We start from the raw sequence: 20,341 nt of genomic DNA on the forward strand, positions 1-20,341 counted from the left end.
ACTAGATTCCTTAGTTCTGATTTTCTTTAAAGTAACTCTTTTTTTATGACTCATTTTAATTTAAGGTAAAAATCAAATAGTAGATTATTGTATTTAATTAAAATTAGAATTATTTTACTAAATTATTACTAAATATTTTTACACTTCAAATAAAGATTAGGAAAGGAAGTAACTAAGGTATAGATATTTTTTTCTAGACTAATAAGATGACCTAATTGTTCTTTGATATAATAATGAGACTATTTGCTGTATTTTTATAAGTTAAGGACAAACCACACACTCTAATGTAATCTATTATTTTCTTAATTGAAAGTATAATTCTTATGAAAAAAAATAAAAATACTAATAATAATCAGAAATAGAGTAACATTTAAATGTATCCTTGTCTTCAAAGCATGATTCTCTTATGCCAGTTCTCAGCATCTATGAATTGGAGCTTCACAAAAAAGGGGATGAAATATGAGATTTCCTCTCTTTTGATCATTAACATCCAAGTCCATAACCTTTTTTTTTCAAATAATCCGAAACCTCTTGTTCTTGCTCTCGAATCGGACTTCATGAATTACTTCTTGACCGTGAATTCTCTCTACAACGACCTGCTCGGTTCTTGTCTTTTTTGATGCCACTTGTCAATAATCCATCTGCTAAAGCTTCCAAAACCTTTACTGTCGGAGGCCGATACCTAGTACTCTGCCTCCGACCATTAACATTAATAGTCTGTTCCTCCTGTGGACTCGGCTGGGCAACAGTTTCCATCATGAAGATGTCACATGGTTCGAACCCGGGTGGCAGTAGAGGATAGTTAAGGTCAATCAATTCACGCGGTTCAGATTGATTATACGATTGGTCCACATTAAAACTGGAATCCAAAACATTTCCTTCTGTGGCTTCTTTCTGAGAAACCTGTCTCCTCTTGTGTTTCTTGATGGCAACCGAACTATTCGAAGAATTGTTAAGAATAATATCATCTGTAGAAGAGTTTGAATCTTCAGATGAAGGACTAGGAGAATCAGTGATAACATTAATGGATTCATCTGACAACATTCTCAACTGTCTTGTACTAAACGGTTTTCCATCGCTAGTATGACTAGTGTCGACGACAGTGAACTTCAACAAATCCCCGTTTTGATTTGAAGTTCGAGGCTGAAGATAACTCTGACGTTGATGATCACTCGAATTGTCAGGCTCCAGTTTCTTGTCATTTTCGTTGCTTTCATCCGCCTCGAGTTCAATAAGGGTAGGTTCAGAGGCAACTTTGTGTAAGACATCAGTAATTGAATCGAAATAATGGTCGTCTTTTACGAGTCTTCTTCTCGAAAACTTTGTATAACCGGGGACTAGAAAGACCAAAGGTTGTTTCGAAACAGCAGCATAACATTTTGGCTGCTCTGAATGCCAGCCTCGTGCAAGCAAACGAGGCCAAATTGCCTCCCAGAATAGATCATTCGATCTCGCTTTGCTTAACCGAATATCACCAGTTAGAAGCTTGACGATCTCAGATGTGGTAAGAGAGGAACACGCTTTGCCAACTGAATTATTAGCTTTTGGAGGCTCTGATATCATTCCAGTTAGATCTTGCTTACCTTTCCCTATCGAAATTGCTTCTACAAAATTCTTCATTCCCACTATAGCTTTTATAGTAAAGACGAATTCATCCAACCGCATTTTCCCTTCCTCGAATAAATCAGAAACCTGTTAATTTGTTCACAAAATCTGAATTTTCTTTCATCCCAATATTGAATAAAAGAACAAAGACAAATTGTTAGAACAATACCTTGGATAAAGCATTTCGACGTTCTTCTGAAGCGTGCAAGGACAAACGAGACAACAATTCTTGCAGCCTGAAACCCGAGAAAATCTTTTGCCCCAAAACAATCTTCCTGCTTTTCGTTTTCCTGCAATCAGACCATCTTCGATATCCATCAGACTTGTAGAATTTTCCATAGTAAAATGACAATATGGATCCCATTGTTTTGCATGTGAGGAACACTTTCAGCTTCACAAAATCTTTCCCGAAAATATAGAGACCAAGGAGAAGACCCGCCTCTTCTATTTCGCTCCAACCTTCTTCCTTTGATCCAGGAACAAGATAACAGTCTTTTCTTCCTGTTTCCCCTTTGGTTGATGAAGAAGAATGTTTATCTTCTATTTCAACCCACATAACTGTAATGGGAAGACCAATCAGAACCTCAATTGGAGTGTCATTGGCTGTAGATTGTATCCCTTTCAGAATTTCAGCTTGGTATTCATCTCCAACTCGAGGAAACATTTCCTGATCGCCAAATAGAACGCTGGAATCCTCCTCGAGTGCAGTTGATGTTTCTGATGCCTGATTATCTGCACAATTCGTCTCCATCTGCCCAATCAAAAGCATAAGATTTCTAAAGATCATTTGAAGCTAGGCTTCTTGAATCATAGACAATGGTCAAGAAAACAAACAGAAAAAAAGAGGTGAATTGTGGAATGAATTCTGATTTCTAATCTTTTCAAGTGAACAAGATAAACAAAACCCATCAATGATTTGTAGAATTCAATTCCCCAGATCTATCTCCAACTCAAGCAGAAAATGCAGAACCAACCTCAATCCTTGCCATAAAAATCGTGCATTTCATTCCAATGAACAAACACATCAATCCATTAATCTCAACCAAACAAAACAACCCTCAAACTAAACCCCAAAAACAAAATTGCAGAAAAAAAATAAATTATCATGTGATCGGAACAAATTCGACAAGAATATCCCAAGATATAAACATTCTTACACATAAATATAGATATAATCGTATGTGAATGCATAAGAAACACTACATGTACATATATATATACCCATACATATACATATAAAACAAAAGAGTGCGAAATTTACTGACCTCCATTGTAGAAGCAAAAGGTTAGACCACGTGAAGACGACGAGGACCTGATGAAATGGGTCTGCGTTGATTTCGCAAGTTATTTAAGATATAAAAGAAAAAAGGAAACTCAAAGACAGGACGGCGGATATATAAATAATCATGTAATTAAGTTTGTGTAGATATAGTGAGAGAAAATAAGAGTAAAGAGAGAGAAAGAGAGAGAGGATGAACCTGGTTTACCAGAGCTGCGGCTGGTTTCAAGGATTACCAAGGTTGAATTCGCCAAGAACTTGAGAAAGGAGAAGAAAATATTAAAGTCTCTCTTTTGCTAGACTCTCTTGATAATATATTTAGAGAGAGAAAGACAGATTAGTAAAAAATAATTTTAAAAAAAAAATCCCTTTTCTTAAAACATATTTAGGGATGGATCTGAATTTGAAAAATAAAATCAAAATTTTATGAGATATATTTAATTTAATAAATGATGATAAGAACAATCTTGTAATTCAAAGATGGTATTTTAAAAAAAAAAGTTAAAAATTACAATGACATTTAAAATTGTTAAAAAAGTTAAAAATACTTTCTTAACACATAAATGTGTACAGCTGTTTTTTTCTTTATCTTTTTAAATTTTAACTTAATAATGAATGTTTTTAACGAGAATTTAATTTAATTTTGTTCACAAAATTCAGTGGGGATTACACTTTTTTTTTTTTTTAATATTGGTGACTTTACCAAATATCAAACAGACTCAATGAGATCTCAGAAGATCATAATATTATTTTCATAAATTAAGATATGAAGAGATAAAGATCTCATATTTTTATATATTTTTTAAATATAATATAAACAAAAATACTATTCAATGGGACAATAGAGAGAGAATTAGAAGATGAGAAAGGTATTTGCTTCTTTTTTGTATTTCTTTGGAGGAATACTTTTAAACTAAAAGAATTGATATTTTAAAATATAATTTAATTATATATATATATTAATAAATTTAATAATAAAATAAAGTATTTATTATTGTAGTACATCAAAATTATACATAACGCGCAGTAAAAGGTTGTACTGTATAATAATTAATAACAGCATATGACACGTGTTTTGGGTTAGGGGCATTCTCTTTTCATGAAACTTGAAAATTTCGAAAATGCCCTCGCTATTATTTTGCCTTTAAGTAATAATAATAATATTATATTACATGATTTGGATCATGGGTGATAACTAATAATAACTGATATATAATCCATTTAATCAAAAGAATGATATTATTTGTTAATTAATCTAAATATTCAAAATAATTATATCTGTGGTTAATAATTGATCTCTGCAATTTAGAATATTCAAATGAATATATATAATATTAATTTGTTTTGCATGACTATATTTGTTTTCATCCGTTCAAATTATTAGTAATTATTTTAACTAGAATATGATTTTAGGATAGTTTTTTTTTTTTTTTTTTTTTGTTTTTTTTTTTTTTGTGTGTGTTATAAAGATTGATTAAATATATTAAAATAAACAGTAAGATAATAAGAAATTATTATTATCTTATTATAATAATAATCAAAATACTAAATAAATATTTTAAATATTGATCATATATGTTAAAGTTTAAAAAGACATTTTAGGATGTTTTCAAAATTATTTAATGAATTTTAAATAAATTCAAATTAAATGGAGAAACAACATCATAATTAAATTAATTAATGTTATATGAACCTATTTAGAAACCATTAGAACTGAAATTGTGCTTAAACAGTAAAAAAAATGTTATTAAATTTATTAAAATATATTCTAAATCATTATTTTATTTAAATTATATATTTAAATATTTTTAATCCTGGTAAAAAAAATGTTGTTTATACTGAAATTATTTCAAAAAAAAAATCATGCAATTGCAACATTAATGTAGATCTAAAAATGAGAAAAAAAAAATGAACACCAAAAGCTAACATTTTACTACATCCGCAACCACCTTCTAACTGATTCATCTTTATCAATCACATTATACCTTAATTTTATGTATTCGACAATTTATTTCATCTTTATAATATTCTTTCTAAAATTCGCACTAGCTAAGACATGCACGAACTCTGTTCTCAAATTTGAAATATGAACACTTAAAATGTTACACAATTTTTTGTTGTTGAATATAATTTATAATTTTATATATATATATATATATATATATATATATATATATATATATATATATATATATATATATATATATATATATATATATATATATATATATATATATATATATATATATATATATTTTGTATACAAACACTTTATTCTCTTAATTAAATATATAAATAATAAATATAGAAAGAAAATATATAAAAAATATGTTTTTAATAACTTATTTAGAAATTTAATTAAAAAATAAGGTGAAAATATTTATAAATTTTAATATATAATTATATAGAATAAAATAATTAATACAAATAGAATGGAATTATGATGTATATTAAAAAAAAATCAAAGTGAACAAAAAAATTATATTTAAAAAAATAAAAATAAAATTATTAGGAAGACTTTATAATTTGCATTTTGTTCATCTTACATTATATTCACCGTGAATAAATAAATTGGAGTAATATTATCTAAATCTATTCATTATTTTGACTTATAATCAAAATATTCAATTGAGATATATAATCAATTATCGTAGGTACTTTTACTTTGAACATACTTTGAACATTATATACTAATAAACTCGTCATTATCAGTCACATCTACCTCATTCTCATTTTGGGCATTTTTCTCTAATTTGAATCATCATTCTCTTAATCACTCAAATGTGTACTCTCACATCTAACTAATTCGTCAGTATCGATCACATTATACTCTCATTTGGGAAATTTTGATTCAATTCGAACTATAATTCCTTAATCCCTTAAATTTGCACTCACATATACCACCATCATTGCTATTTTAATCTTTATAATACCCTTCTAAAATCCGATCATTGACTGAATCTTGATCTCAAGTTTCAAATGTAAACAATTTAACTACTACACTACTCGTGATTAATTTATTTTTTAATTAAATATATCTTGAATTAATTTTTAAATATGTTATTATATATATATTTAATATATAATTACATAGATTAAAAAATAATTAATAAAAAAATTATTAATATAGAAAGACGGGATGATTACGACATGTAGTTCATCTTACCTTGTATTCAACTGGAATAAATTGAAATAATATCGTCTAAATTTATTCATTATTTTGATCTATATTCGGAAATGACCGGTCGAGAGATATCTAATCACTTACCACACCTTCGTCACTTTGAACATTATGTAATAGACGATTTGTTATTATTGGTCACCTCTATCTTCACTTTGACATTTTGCTCTAATTTGAAGCATTATTTTCTTTAATCCTTCAAATTTGCACACATATCCAATTAATTCGTCATTAACAGTCACATTATACCCTATTTTGAGCATTTTATCTAATTCGAACCATTATTCCCTTATTCTCTTAAATTCGCATTCATATTACATATATCACCATTATTATTATTTTAATATTTATAATACTCCTCTAAAATCAAAACATTCTCTTAATCTTTATCCATACCAATTAGTACTCGAATCATAGTCTTAAATTTAAAATGTGAACACTTTAATACTGACATAATTTTGTAAACGTTGAATTCAATTTATAATTATATATATATATTTATTTATTGTATATATAATCTGGAGACAAATAATCAAACAAATTAATTTATTTTTATTTAAATATATCACAATTAATTTTTAAATAGGTTGTTATATATATATATATATTTAATATATAATTATATAAATTATTAAATAATTAATACAAATAAAATTATTGATATATATAATTTATTTATTAAAAAATTCATAAAAAAATAAAAAAAATAATAAAAAAAAATATTTTTATTTAAATATATTAAATTAATACCTAAATTTCAACCTTCACAAAAAAAAAATTAAAAAATTATTAATTAAGAATCTCAACTTCATTTCCCATTTGCTAAAATACTTTAGGCATATTCTAATTCTATTTTAGGTATGAGTGTAGTTTTGAAAATTAATATAATAAATTTGACTTTGTCATCTAGGTGCAAACCCTCCGCGTGGAACTCTCTAATCCAAATTATGAAGTTTCAAAAAAAAATATTATGTATTTCATTTATCAAACTTATTGGTTGATAAACTTATAAATTTATATTATAAAAAGCATATAAATCTAATACACTATAGAATAACTATTTTTAAAAAGCATTACCTATAATCATTTATTAAAAAAAAATCTCAGTATATGTTTGGATGGATAGAATTAAAAAATAAAATAAAATTGGCATTGTAATTTTAATTTGAGTTTTATGAAATATTAAATGTAATCAATCACAATTCTTATATTTGAAAAAAGAATATAATACAAATTATTTTGATATATATGTTCTATTTCATTAAAATATTGGTTTGACACAACTAATTAGATATCTCAAGTATCAAGAATTTTTTTTTAAGTTTCAATTTTTTTTTTTTAAATATCGGTTAAACATTTTAACTTTATAAATTAAAAAAAGATATCGGTTCGAAATTTTAACTTCTTAAATTCAAAAATAAAATACGTAAGTTCAGTATATTAACTTATTAAATTAATATATATATATATATATATATATATATATATATATATATATATTTAAAATGTTAACTTACTAAATAAATAAAAAATCGATTCGATAAAAAAAATATTATAGAAGGAAAACTTTAATCGTGTTTTAAATGATAAAATAATAAATTATTTTGTTTGAAAAAATATAAAATTAAATAAAATTTGGAATTACAATTTCGATCTAAAATGAGTGAAATTGAGAACTATAAATTACACTAAATTGATTTCTATTAAAATTCTAATTTTAATCTAATTCTTAATATTAGAGAGCCTATCAACCCAATTCTAATTCCAATATCAATTACACGGTTATCAAACACACCCTTATAGATAAATAGAAGGATATTGTTTATGTGAAACCATTTCTCACAATTTCATTCATTGATCTTATATTAAACCTCTTTGAATCTTATTACATATTTTGAGGATCCAATAGGTTATATTGGACAATTTGAGTAGAACAGTTCAAGTCCATAGGGTCTTAGTAAGATTGATGTTCTATTCTAGTCATTATTTGGGATAATCTAGTAAAAAAAAATAGAATCATGTTTGACAAAAAATCGGCTGTTAGAATTTTTAAACACTTTCCACTTACTACTCTAGCTGAAATAAGGTTAGTCAATATCTTGACAACGGGATGCATCATTTATTTTCTTAATGAGATTATGGTCACATAAAGTAAGTTCTAACTCATGTTTTTCTTTCTTGTTTCATGTCGATTTATGTTTGTTTCTGGTTTCAAGCCGCTTTGTCCCATATTTTATTTTATTTTATTTTGGTTTTACTAAATAACTCACGAAAGTTAACATAATTGTGGGAGTCCACCGTTCATTTTTAACGGGAATAGTGTATTTATACCAACTTTTTCCCCTCTTTTAACTTTTTTTCAGTTTCAAAACATTTGGTTTTTGTACACTCGAGTGGATGAAAATGAGTTCATTAAAGTGGTGATCATATTGTATAGTATTTGGTGATAACTTGATTGGAGATGAACAATCTCTGAAATGGCATTTGCTGTTTATCCATGAGGCTATTGATTTTGGAAAGCTCTGATTTATCTTTAAATCTTGTTCAAGTTTTGCTCTAAATATATATTAGGTTTTTCATGTCTTTGATTTGAGCTCATTTCTTTATGTTTAAGTGAGTGACACATTACAATTAACATGCTTATGTTAACTAACCATTCCATTAGATTAATTTTATTTACTTTTTCTCTTTGTTATATTTTGATGTACATAATGTTTGTTTCATTTAATTTATTTTTAATAGAACATAGTGGTTACAAGAGATTTACTTTTCTCCAATAATACTTTTAATTATTATTTTTTAAAAGTAATATGAAATGAATTTTAAAGTACTGATTTATTAAGTAGTTATGTAAAAAAAAAAACATTTACATTAATATGAAACCGAAACTAAAGTTAAAATATAGTTCAATATAATTAATTCATATATACATTTTAATAAATATAATATTATAATATATATTAACAATATATTATAAATTCAATGCATATTCTCAATATCTCTTTAATAAATTATTTTAATAGAAGATATCTTTTGATTAAAGAATAAAATATATTTATTGCATAAAAATGTCCAGTTCTCATCTACTAAAGCAATGTCTAACTAACCATTTAATTTATAAATAAGCACTCTCATTTGAAAATAAATAATTAAATTAATAAATTAAAATAATAAATATTGTTCAATAAGCATTACAAATTTATATTTAGATCATTAAAAAGAAAAAAAAATAGTGACTACTTTAATAATACAATCTATCAAAATAATAATAATAATTCAATTGTGATAAATAAGACCAGAGTGGCAAAAAAAAATAATAATAAAAAGCTTATCCAGGATATCATTAAGACCTCATTTGATCATGTGTTTTTTTACTAGTTGTTTGACTTTTATTTTAGAAAAAACTTGTTTATAGAAAGATAGGTTATTAAAATAGTATTTGTATTTAAATTAAAATTTAATAAAAATAAAGAAAAAAAATATTTTAAAATATTTATTAATACTTTAAGTGATTTAATAATTAAAAGGATAATGAGATATTAAAAATAATAATAAACACTGAGACTTGTTAAAGGGTTAATGGAATTATTTAGGAATGATTTCAATAATCTTATTTTATTGATAAAATAAAATAAAATTGAATATAATAGTAAATAATATTTAATTAAATTTTGTATAACATCTCAAAACAAATCAACTAACAAATTAATTAATTTAAGAAATATTAATTTTTAGTTTCAACTGTAAAAAAATATATTATTGACTACATGCTACATCTCATCATATTCATATCAGTGATCCAATTTTTGCAATTTTGAATTTCAAATTACATTACCAAATTGCCCTTGTGTTTTGCTTGAAATATATATATATATATATATATATATATATATATATATATATATTTAAACTAAATAAAACTAAACACTAAATAATTGATCCATTTAAAAAAAATGTATTCTTTAATTTATTGACCAAACATATATCCAAATCATACTCTTTTTTCTAAATATTAGATACAAAATAAACTAAATAGAAAAAATAAAAATGCCAAATATGTCAAATCATATCACATTTAAACTATATAAGGTTTAATCATTTAATTGGTTCTTTAAATTGTTAATAGCATTTACAAATTATTTAATATGTTTTAATTGTTTTTCATTTGTTATATTGACATATATACAATTAAATTAATTTATCAATAATAATAATCCAAATTTTAAACCAAATATCATAATATATATATTTAGATTGAAACTTTATTTTTTATGATTCTTAAAAAGTTAATCTAAATCAAAAGTTATAGCACTACATATTGCTTTAATCATATTTAACTCATTTACTCTAAAATTTTGGTAGACATCTAATTAATCAAATTCCATTAGTTGTATTAGATTGAATCACACATTTTCAAAAGCTATATAAAAAAAAATTATAATCTTGAAGAAGACTGAAAATCCAAAAATTACATATTTATATATTTTATTAATTTGATTTATTTATATTCTTCTTATTATTACTCATTTTAAAAATAAATAAATTATTAATCGTAAATATATATAATTAACTAAAAAAAATTAAAAATTTTATATTCGTATTTATCAAATATAATATATATATTATTATTTAATTTATAATCATCTTTATTATTACTTTAAAAGTTATTTAATAAATAAATTACTAATCCCATATTCACGTCCCTATCAATTACTCTTTTTACCGATTAACAAATAAAGAGAGATAAATCAGTAAAATAAAAATAATTAATTGAAATAAATAAATTATTACATAGTCTTCCTTAATGATCGCTCGCTCGCAATGATTTCTTTTCTCTATCTCCTCCTCCTAGATCTATAATTCTCGTTTATCTTACATAGTTTTGACTCGATCTCTGCTAGGGTTCTTAATGATCGATAAACGAGAATTATAGATCTCAAATTCTGTATCTCCAATACCCAGAAGAGCATTTTGTCTTCAATTCATCCTCTCCCGATCAGCAGCATTCAAGGAAGGAGACGATCCAGAGTCGACGTTTATAGAGATGAAGAGGCCGTCCAGAGACGTTTATACAGAAAGAAGAGAGGAACGAACAACATATGATGGAGTTTTATATCTCGGGGATGTCAAGTTCACGTTTCAAGATAATAAAGCAATATACGAACAGTTTCTTGATGTCATGACTGATTTCAAGACTCAGAGAACTAACAGAACTGCCGTTATGGCCAGAGTCAAAGATTTGTTTACAGGACATCGCCACCTTATTCTAGGGTTTAATACATTCTTGCCCAGAGGATGTCAGATCACTCTCCCACCCGAGGAGGAGGAAGAAGAAGCTTGTGAAGAAGAGCAGGGAAGGCGTAGTCAAAGATTAAAGATGAAAAGGGAGGAAAGAGGCTGGAGGGATCATTGTGATGATGACACACATTTTGAGCAAGGTCAAACTTCTTCTTTCGCAAATCAACCTAGGAGGAGGAGGATCATGAGAGAAAACACAGATAATTCTGGAACACGCAAGGGTTCATCATCATCTTCTATTCACATCAATGAACCTGATGATTATAAGGACACATGCAGAAATGTTGAAAATAGAGAAAGGGATCAATCTGACAATAAAGATGTAACCGGCCAAAAGATATCGTTGTACAACAATGATATGTATATAGGAAAGCCCATTCATGACCTAGATCTTTCCAACTGTGAGAATGTCACTCCAAGTTACCGTCTTCTTCCTAAGGATTACCCAATTCCTTTGTGTAGTTATAGGACAGAAATTGGTAATGAAGTACTCAATGATCATTGGGTATCTGTTTCTTCAGGACGTGATGATTATTCTTCCAAGGACATGTGTCAAGATCCGTATGAAGAAATCTTGTTTCAATGTGAAGATGATAGATATGAAATGGATTTATTAATGGAGTCTGTGAATGCCACAATTTTGCTTGTTGAGGATCTTTTGGAGAAAATAAATAACAATGCCATTGCGGCAGATTGTCTTATAGAGCAATTTACAGCTCTGAATCTAGGGTGCATTGAACGAATATATGGCGTCCATGGTCTTGATTTCATTGATGTATTGAAGAAGAACGCACCTCATGCTTTACCGGTTCTATTAAGACGCTTGAAGCAGAAACAAGAAGAGTGGACTAGATGCCGTGTTGAATTTAACAAGGTTTGGGCTGAAAGTTTTGCTAAGAATTATTAACAAGCACTTGATCATCGTAATGCTTACTTCAAGCAGCAAGATTCTAGGAATTTGAGCGAAAAAGCCTCGTTGAATGAGAACAAAGAGATCAGAGACACAAACGAAACAAAAGAACGATGATCAGCTGATACTAAATTTGAAGATGATTGTGGAGGGCGATCTTTGGAAATCAGTTTTATGGTCTCTTCATAGACAAGTTGATATTCAAGATTGGCAAACTGCTTGCAGCCAATAAGAAAGACAATAAACTTGTACAGCTTTATTATCCATTCGAAAGATTGTAAAAGTTATTTACTGCTTTTATCTATAGGTTTTATTCAGTCTTATATCTATTCTCAAAATTTGTCTAATTCAAATTCCATTAATTTCTATATCTCCAAATGTCGGAACACATATTGAAGATAACTGTCATTGCATGTAAGATTACGATCCCTACACGAGTTATAAGGTGCACAAAATTACATCCAAAGCCATTGATCGAGCCTTGTTCATTATTAGATTATAACACTATTTTTCAAACAATATTATATTTCATCAGTAATAGAATTCAGAAATTACAAATTTATATTTTTAACAAGTCTATTGCATTCTCTATTTATAAAAGAAAATTTGAAATAATGATACAATGTAGACAACATTTTAAATAATCCAAGGTTAGGTATGCAACTATATCAATATAAATGAATTTGGAGCTTTTATAGCTACTTGATGAATTTGAGTTACTATTATAAGAAAAAATAATTATGTTGACTGAATTGTATTAAATGTAAAATATAAATGGTATTTATTAATTTAGTAAAACGATCAGGGGTGATACAGACTTTGTAACTACCTCACATTAATCAATAACAAATTTATTTCCTTTGCCTTCTCTCAATTCTGTTTTCTTGATTGATATTGACTAGCAAACCATATCAATCTTGCTTGGTTTGTTCATGGTATCATAGGTTCATACTCTTCTTTAGATACAAAGGGAATGATTCAACCAATAAGAATCAAGTAGTAAAATATCAAACCATATTTTGACTAATATATTGAATGATCATCATCTTCAAACACAAATCAAGACATAGAGGCTCGACTCTCGACTGAAGAAGAGAATGATGAACAAGATCAAAAATACACCTCATTACAAATTCTGTACTAACTAGATCTCACTATTATTAGTGGTCTACAAGTATTAGGCTGGTGTTGGAGGCGAAAATGAAGGTTGGATTCATCGACGGAACATTTAAGATGTCATTGAATGCAAATGGAGCAATACAATGATGGCTCGTGGATATTATAATGAGAAACTGGATAATGAACAACGTGAAACAAAATTTAAAAATAAAATGTTATAACTGCTCAACAATTATGGAAAGATATTCAAAATACGTATAAATATAGTAATGGAATAAAACTATACCTTTAAAGCCAATAAGAAAGTGCAACAAATAGCAGAAGATGTTGAAAAGCAAAGTTATTTCAGTTTCTGATTGGAGTAATCACTCTTATAAACAATAGCCAAGAGAAAAACAAAAAAAATTCCAATTTTCTTCCGAAACTAAAATTTTTATGGTCTTGTAAAATACTTTTATCTTTATCAAATAGCAAATCACATGCTCATCTTTAATCAAATTTTCTATATATTAATTCTAAATTTACCATAAAAGGTCTTTGGAAAACCAACTTCCTTTTCGGTAATAAAATTGCACAAATCTAAGAATGATTATTGTGATTCTCGATTTTATTGATAATGTTGTCTTATGGGTTGTAAACCAAATAAAATACCAATTGCAGATCCTTCTAGATAAAGAAGTTTATTAAAAGACACTATATCTTAATTATATTAGACTGACATTACTTTTGTTGTATAACCATTGTTTCAATTTATTAATCAACTAAGGAATCATTTGAAGCAACTTTATATTTGGTTAAATATTTGAAGGGTTCAATTTTGTTGGGACTGTTTTTTCTATCTGACAGACATTCTCTAATTCTAATTTGGACTCTGTCCAAAAAGAAGGAAATCATTATCATGCTTGGTAATTCTGTTATATTTTGAAAACAAAATCATTGTATCTTGTTTCAGCAGCTGAGTATCGCATCTTGACTGTGACGGTTCGCAAAATTAAGTGTCTTCCATCTCATTATTGATTTCAGAGTTGTTTTTCAATTACCCAATACATACATTGTGATAAAAAGACATCTATTCATATATTTCATAAGCTGACAAACTATCTAGATATTGATTGTTATGTGGTTTGAAATAAGTTTCTATATGGTTTTATAAGATTGCAGCACATGTCCACGAAATTATAGATTATTGATATTTTTACAAAGTTTTGGACTATCCACAATTCAATTTTCTTTGATAACAATTATTTATCAAAAAATGATAAAGATTTTATCTTTGATGGTGCAGTATCAATATAAATGAATGTGAAGCTTTTATAGCAACTTGATGAGTTTGAATTACTATCTTAAGAATTTTTTTTATTGACTGAGCTGTATTGAATGTAAAGTATAAGGGTCATTATTAATTTAGTAAAATTAATAGAAATTCATAGCTAGATGAAGACTTTTAACTCCCTAACCTTGATTAATAGCAAATTTATTTCAGTTGCCTTATTTGTTTTTCTTTCAAAAATATTCATTTAATAAAAAATCGTTGTTCTCAAAAACAACGATTAAAACATGACATTAAAAAAAAAGTTATGCACAAATGGATTACATTAAAATAATCTTATGAATAATCTTTAACGACCTACTTTCGTTGTTAAAAGTTCTATGATTTTTTTCCAACCAGATATTCCACCAGAAAATTATAGAGATAGAGACCCATCTTTTAAGTCTCGCATATTTAGTCACCCCAATCCATGCCTCCCAATAGTCACTAACAGTTTCCGGCATAACCCATTGTATTTCAGTCAAATTCCACAAAAAAAGACTATATACTTGCAACAACGTTACAATGTAAAAGTAGACGAGAAGCTGTCTCAACCTCTTTATGACACATACGACAACGACTCACAATAATCATACATTTTTTTCATACATCTATCGTTAGTTAGAATTCCGCCGTGAATAACACTCCAACCAAAAAACGAGATCTTAGTAGGCATCCTAGACTCCCATAAATTTCCCAACAAAAATCAACGGGGCTAACCTTATTGAACAAAGTGTAACAATGTCCCACATTAAAGTTATTCAGATCACGCCACCACATAGAATCTCGAGAAGACGGGTTTAACCTCTTATTTCTAACCATTAACAAAAGTCTATCATTGAACATTCTTTCCTCACTACTCAATCTTCTTCTATATCTGATACAATTAGCAAAAACACTAGGCCGAATGTCAAACATATCTTTAACCGATGAATCTCTTGAAATAGAGATAAAAGCAAACTCAGGGAAAACCTTCACAAAACATATACCACTACATCAAGTGTCGTCCCCAAAACTAATCGAACTTCCATCACTCACAATAAAAATTGAATGCTCCCGATAAACCCTTCACATGGCTTAAATAGCACCCCAAATATTGCAACCCATGGGTCTATAAGAAATTTGGATGAACCAATCAGACTTATCCTGAATAGGGGTGTTCAACAGGTCGGTTAACCGGTCAACCGATTAAACGGTTCCGGTTAATACCGATTTTCCCCTTTTTTTACAAATCGGTTAACCGATCATTAATAGTATCAGTTTTACCAGTTCTAGTTTTACCGGTTTTAGTCGATTCCGGTTGGTTAATCGGGTTTAACCTGGAACCGATAATTTAATTTTTTAAATTAAGTAATAAATATATGAAATTTTTTTTTTAAATTATTGTTTGCACTTTCTGATTATACTATTCTCCATCCTTTCTTGTCTCTATTATAATATATTATTTTATTGTTATAATATATATTATTATTATTATTATAATATATTTTATTGATATATTTAGAAATAGGTTATAATATATAATTTTGTTGTAACAATATAATATATTTTATAGCTATTTTGTTAGTTTTTTTATATTTTTCTTGATAAAATTTAAATTTATTATGTCAATTAGTTTTTGACCAATCAAATATAGACGAATATGATTGAATCTCCTTCACAACCGATAGAACGGGAAGTGGAATCGGTAAGTTATAATAAAATAATGGTTATCTGAATAATTGTGTTTATTATAATTATATGCAAAATATTATATATGTGTTTATAGTTATATGATTGAGTATTTTAAATATATTATAGATTGATCCAATTGTAAGTGAAAAATTTAACAAGAACATGGAAAATGATTATATCACATTCTTCTGCAGAGGTAAAGAACAAACGAAAAGAAGTCAAGAGTGAACCGAGTGGTGTTAGTTCTCGGAAGTAACATTCAATTTGTATTACAATCTATAACTTTGATTTTAGGTGTTTCCGTGTTGGACGTATTGGAAAGAAAGTTAAAACATCAAGGAAATGTCGAAGACATAAGGTTTTCATTTGTTTAACTATTTTGATTTTGTTAATTTATCGTTATAAAAATAATTTTACATATTTTAATGAAATTATTTTAGTTTGTTTTTAATTTACTTTTGTAAAATTTTATATAAATTATAATGTTTTCTTTAAAATAATTCTATAAAAATTATAATTAAAAATTTAAAAATAAAAAAGATTTATATATTATTAAATATTATTTATAATATAACTAATAAAAACTATAAAATATATAATATATAATTAAAATATTACCGGTTAACCGGTTAAACCGTTAGAAAAATAGGTAAACCGAAAACCGAACCGTTAACCAGTAAAAAACCAGTTAACTAGAACCGCTAGAACTGGTTAACCAATAAACCGTTAAAATGAAACCGGTTAACTATCGGTTCGGTTGGGTTACCGATTGTTAGGATTTAGGTCGCGGCTGGGGAACCGGGGTTGGCCGGTTTGCGCGTTTTACTCAAAGGGTGGTGATTAATCCGGTTAGAGATTAATACCGGGGTTTCAATACTACACAAACTGTCACAAACCCTTGAACAAAGTTCAAGCGCGGAAGTGGTTTGTTTCAGGTTGAAGCAGCACACACACGAGATAGGCAGAACCAGATTTGAATAGGACAGGTTTGGAGATTGCTGGGTCGGTTTTGGAACTTAGTAATTCGGTTTAAGTGATGTTGAATCGGTTGGAGCGCTATTAGTAGGTTAATGCAGATCGGTTATAAAGTAAAGCAGGCGGAAAGTAAATAACAAGACAGGTTTTTATGGATGTTCGGAGATAAAACTCCTACGTCACCCCTTCCTCTCGAAACCGCGAGAATGATATTCACTAAGGAATACAAACACAATCCGATCGAGACTTATTTCCTGCTCGATGACACCCGTACAATTTTAACCGGAATTGTAGAATACACTTCAAATAAGCGCTTAAGCTTTTTAGAGATAGAACACAATCTTTTATTTAGGCTGTAGAAAATTCAGAACTTGTGACCCGCATTTATTCCTCTTCAGCTCCTTCTTTTATAGGTGAAATGTGCTAACGGTCACATTTCATTTCCTTGAATTTGATTGGTTGAGCATAGGTTCATTGATTCAGACTTGGAGGTCTAGTCTTCAGACCTGACGGTCTAGTCTTCTGACCTGGCGGTCTAGTCTTCAGATCTGGCGGTCTAGTCTTCCAGTGTGTAGGTCAAACCGGTTAGGTTTGTCTTTTACTCAATATGGCAACTGTCGGTTGGACAGTTGCCTGTACCTGGAAGATTGTCTTTCTGATTTATCCTGAAGTGGAAAGATCTTGTAGAACGGTCTTTTTCAGCCTACAGACTTTCCTCAGACTTGTATGAATATGACAATATTCAATCTGTTCCTTCGGTATCATTCTCAACAGATACCCGAAGTGTCTTTTTATGCTGATCGGTTATTTATGTTAACCGGATGACTTCCGGTTTTTCCATGGCTTCTGATTGACCGACTATTTAATTGATTATGGCCTTCTAATTTGACCGATCTTGTCTTTCTTGTGCGGTCATGTTTCTGGTCGGTTTAATTGCTTGACCGGTTGAGTTTCTTGACCGTTCTTTTGGTTTACAACTCAACCGGTCCTGAACTTGAACCTGTCCGGATTTCTACACATAGGTTGAACCTATCCGGATTTCTGCACACAGGTTGAACCTGTCCGGATTTCTACACATAGGTTGAACCTGTCCGGATTTCTGCACACAGGTTGAACCTGTCCGGATTTCTGCACACAGGTTGAACCTGTCCGGATTTCTACACACAGGTTGAACCTGTCCGGATTTCTGCACATAGGTTGAACCTGTCTGGATTTCTGCACATAGGTTGAACCTGTCCGAATTTTGAACTTCTTGACCGAACCGGTTGACCGAACGCTTCGACCGAGCTTCTTGACCGATCCGGTTGACTGAGCCGGTATACATTGTCGAGCCGATCTTGCCTATAAGTAAATTTCGAATTTTTCTCAGCTTCCCTGAAATAGCAAAACTTTAAATAATATTTGTAATCGGTGAGATTTAATCCCTGGTCACCTGTGTGACAGACATGGGTGTTTACTACTACGCTACAACACATTCTTGTTATATTTAAACAATTAATATACTTGATATGACTTAACGGTTTATTTTTTTTAACAATTTCTCACTTTTTGATTATTTAGAATAAATATTCAAAACTTGTAATCGTTGGCCGATTTAAAATTAACTTAATTTTTCTAACACCGATTTTCCGGTTTTTTTGCACAGTCCTAATCCTGACCATATTTATATTTAATCAATTTTGCCCAAATACTATCTTGCTCAATTGTAAATCTAATACATCATTTGGATAATAAGCTTTATTAAAGGAAACAAGATCGCGTATTCCCAACCCTCTCTACTCTTTTATTAATTTAACCTTATCCCAACTCACTAAATGAGAAAATGAGAAATCAGACGATCCCCATAAGAATTTACACACAATTCTCTCCATCTTCACGGCCACAGACTTAGAGATGACAAATAAATACATCATATAAGTTGGAATTGAAGAAAGAACGCTCTTGATAAGAAGTAATCGACCTTCCTTAGAAATCATCTTACTTTTCCATATGGGAAGCTTCCTCTCCATTTTACTTATGATCGGGTCCTAAGAAGTTTTAGAGCTAGATTTAGTCCCTAGAGGGAGCCCGAGATACATAAACGGAAAAGTTCCAATTTAAAATCCCAGAATACAAGCCAATCTAATATTTCTCCTAGATGAAACTAAATTAGAGAAGAAGATATCACACTTACCAAAATTAACACGCAGAACACGCTCCAAATAACCAAAGAATATCACGAAGGTGCTTGACATTTGTCTCAATAGCCTGAATCATGCAAAGAGTGTCATCTGTAAATAATAAATGAGACATAGAGAACGAAGATCGTCTCACACCGTACTCCACCCCACTAAACCAGCCTGCATCATCAGTAAAAGACATCATTCTAGAAAGGCCATCCATGACAATAACAAATAAGAAAGGGGACAGAGGGTCCCCTTTTCTTAAATCCCTTGAACTCTCAAAGAAACTATGATAGCTCCCATTCACGATAATAGAGAATTTTGTCGTCGATACGCAAAATCTAATCCATCCAATCCATTTCTCCCCCATACCCAATCTACCCATAATATCATAAAGGAACTCCCAATTAACATGATCATATGTTTTTTCGATATCGAATTTGACAAAAGCAAATTTATCGCCTCTAGAGTTAGCCGAATCAATACACTCATTGACGATTAGTGCCACATCGAAAATTTGACGGCCTTTGATGAAAGCCATCTGATTGCAAGAGATAACTATACCTCAAATTCTACGCATTCTGTTTGCCAAACATTTTGAGATAATCTTATAAAATGATGTAACCAAACTAATGAGTCGAAAATTCTTCACGTCGATAGTACCGAATGCCTTATGAATTAGAACAATCAACGTATAATTCTAACTTTTCTCAAAAGATGAAAATCGATAGAAGTGATTCATAGCCGCCATTATATTGGCCTTAAGGAACTCCCAAGCCTTTTAAAAAAAATCCAGAGTAAAACCGTCACTTCCGGGGGACTTATCACT

The 20,341-nt window shown here is 28.8% G+C and overlaps 2 protein-coding genes across 2 annotated transcripts; one reads left to right on the forward strand and one right to left on the reverse strand.

The window, feature by feature from the left end:
- Positions 1–284: 284 nt before the first annotated feature.
- LOC124920832 lies at positions 285–3,194 on the reverse strand. Its single transcript, XM_047461396.1, has 4 exons — positions 3,084–3,194; positions 2,871–2,931; positions 1,775–2,356; positions 285–1,692 (listed from the first exon to the last, which is right to left on the reverse strand). The coding sequence occupies exons 2-4, from the start codon at positions 2,874–2,876 to the stop codon at positions 556–558; spliced, it is 1,725 nt and encodes a 574-aa protein (XP_047317352.1). The 5' UTR covers positions 2,877–2,931; positions 3,084–3,194; the 3' UTR covers positions 285–555.
- A 7,915-nt stretch (positions 3,195–11,109) lies between these two features.
- On the forward strand, positions 11,110–12,270 carry LOC124926337 (paired amphipathic helix protein Sin3-like 4). The gene has a single exon (XM_047466544.1). It carries the CDS (start codon positions 11,110–11,112, stop codon positions 12,268–12,270), a length of 1,161 nt encoding a protein of 386 aa, XP_047322500.1.
- The last annotated feature ends 8,071 nt before the right edge of the window (positions 12,271–20,341 follow it).

Source organism: Impatiens glandulifera, chromosome 1 (genome assembly GCF_907164915.1).
Source record: "Impatiens glandulifera chromosome 1, dImpGla2.1, whole genome shotgun sequence".
Taxonomy (NCBI): Eukaryota; Viridiplantae; Streptophyta; class Magnoliopsida; order Ericales; family Balsaminaceae; genus Impatiens; species Impatiens glandulifera.